Raw genomic sequence first — 916 nt, 5'->3', positions numbered from 1 at the left:
CATGCCTGCTCATACTTTGATACCAGCGCCCACAACAAGTCACGATCCTCTTCACTCAGGTGCTTCGTTCCTCGTACAAACGCGTCTTGCTGTTCTTTACGGCTCTTCGCTTCGGCTTCCTCGCCTATGATCACAGGAACGCTCTCCTGTACCTTCTTCTGAGCTAAGCGCTCCTCGTAGTCCACGTGGTAGACATCAGCCTCGTCCATGAATCTCCGGTAGTCCCTGAAGCTCATCGTATCTGGGTTTATTGCCACGGCGTAGTCTACGCGACGCGTCCGATCATTGACTTCTGTGACCACATTGTCACGTACAGGCAGTAACGATTTCCCCATTACCGTGTTAGCTTCAATTAGCCGCGCCGGTCGTACCAGCCCGGCATCTGCAGCCGCTTGAGGACTCAGTACGCTGATCTGTGCTCCAGTGTCCACAAACAGGTCCAAACTACGGCCCGCCATGCGAGCCTTTACTAAAAATCCTGTGCGCGGATGGGTGACAATAGAGTCGATTGGCGAAGACCCCTTCCGGAGTAGTGAACGACACATACACAACGTAGGGCTGGCATATCCCGGATTGGACGACGGTGAAATGAACCGCTGTCGTCAATATTACGGATACCCCTGTGAGCCGCGCATTTCAGGGCCAGATTGTTATTGCCCTGAGGCGACATTTTGGGCCGATGTCACGACTCCATCGGGCAAGTCAATTCGATGGGGAAAGATCAATCACGTCAATACCTACGCGGAAGATCTGCTACGGTATTATAGCGTATTTAAGAGACCAGGGTACAACGTGACACAGTGCGATTTTCGATGCAGGAGATTACAACACAGAAGTTTTAACGATGCTTTACATGACATCAAGCTGACGTTTTACAATGGGCCCCTTGCCACGGAGCCGCCCATGAATAAATCAC

At 51.9% G+C, this 916-nt stretch overlaps 1 protein-coding gene across 1 annotated transcript; it reads right to left on the bottom strand.

The window, feature by feature from the left end:
* Window positions 1–100: 100 nt before the first annotated feature.
* On the bottom strand, window positions 101–458 carry GNI_061790 (aspartyl protease; the record flags this gene model as incomplete). The annotated part of the gene is made up of 1 exon (XM_011136258.1): window positions 101–458. A coding segment is annotated over one exon (358 nt), but the record flags the coding sequence as incomplete, so codon positions are not given.
* Window positions 459–916: the final 458 nt, after the last annotated feature.

The sequence above is a fragment of the Gregarina niphandrodes genome (assembly GCF_000223845.1).
Source record: "Gregarina niphandrodes unplaced genomic scaffold scaffold00009, whole genome shotgun sequence".
Classification (NCBI taxonomy): domain Eukaryota; phylum Apicomplexa; class Conoidasida; order Eugregarinorida; family Gregarinidae; genus Gregarina; species Gregarina niphandrodes.
The sequence above is the reverse complement of the archived record's forward strand: the minus strand, read 5'-3'. Positions and strand labels throughout refer to the sequence as shown.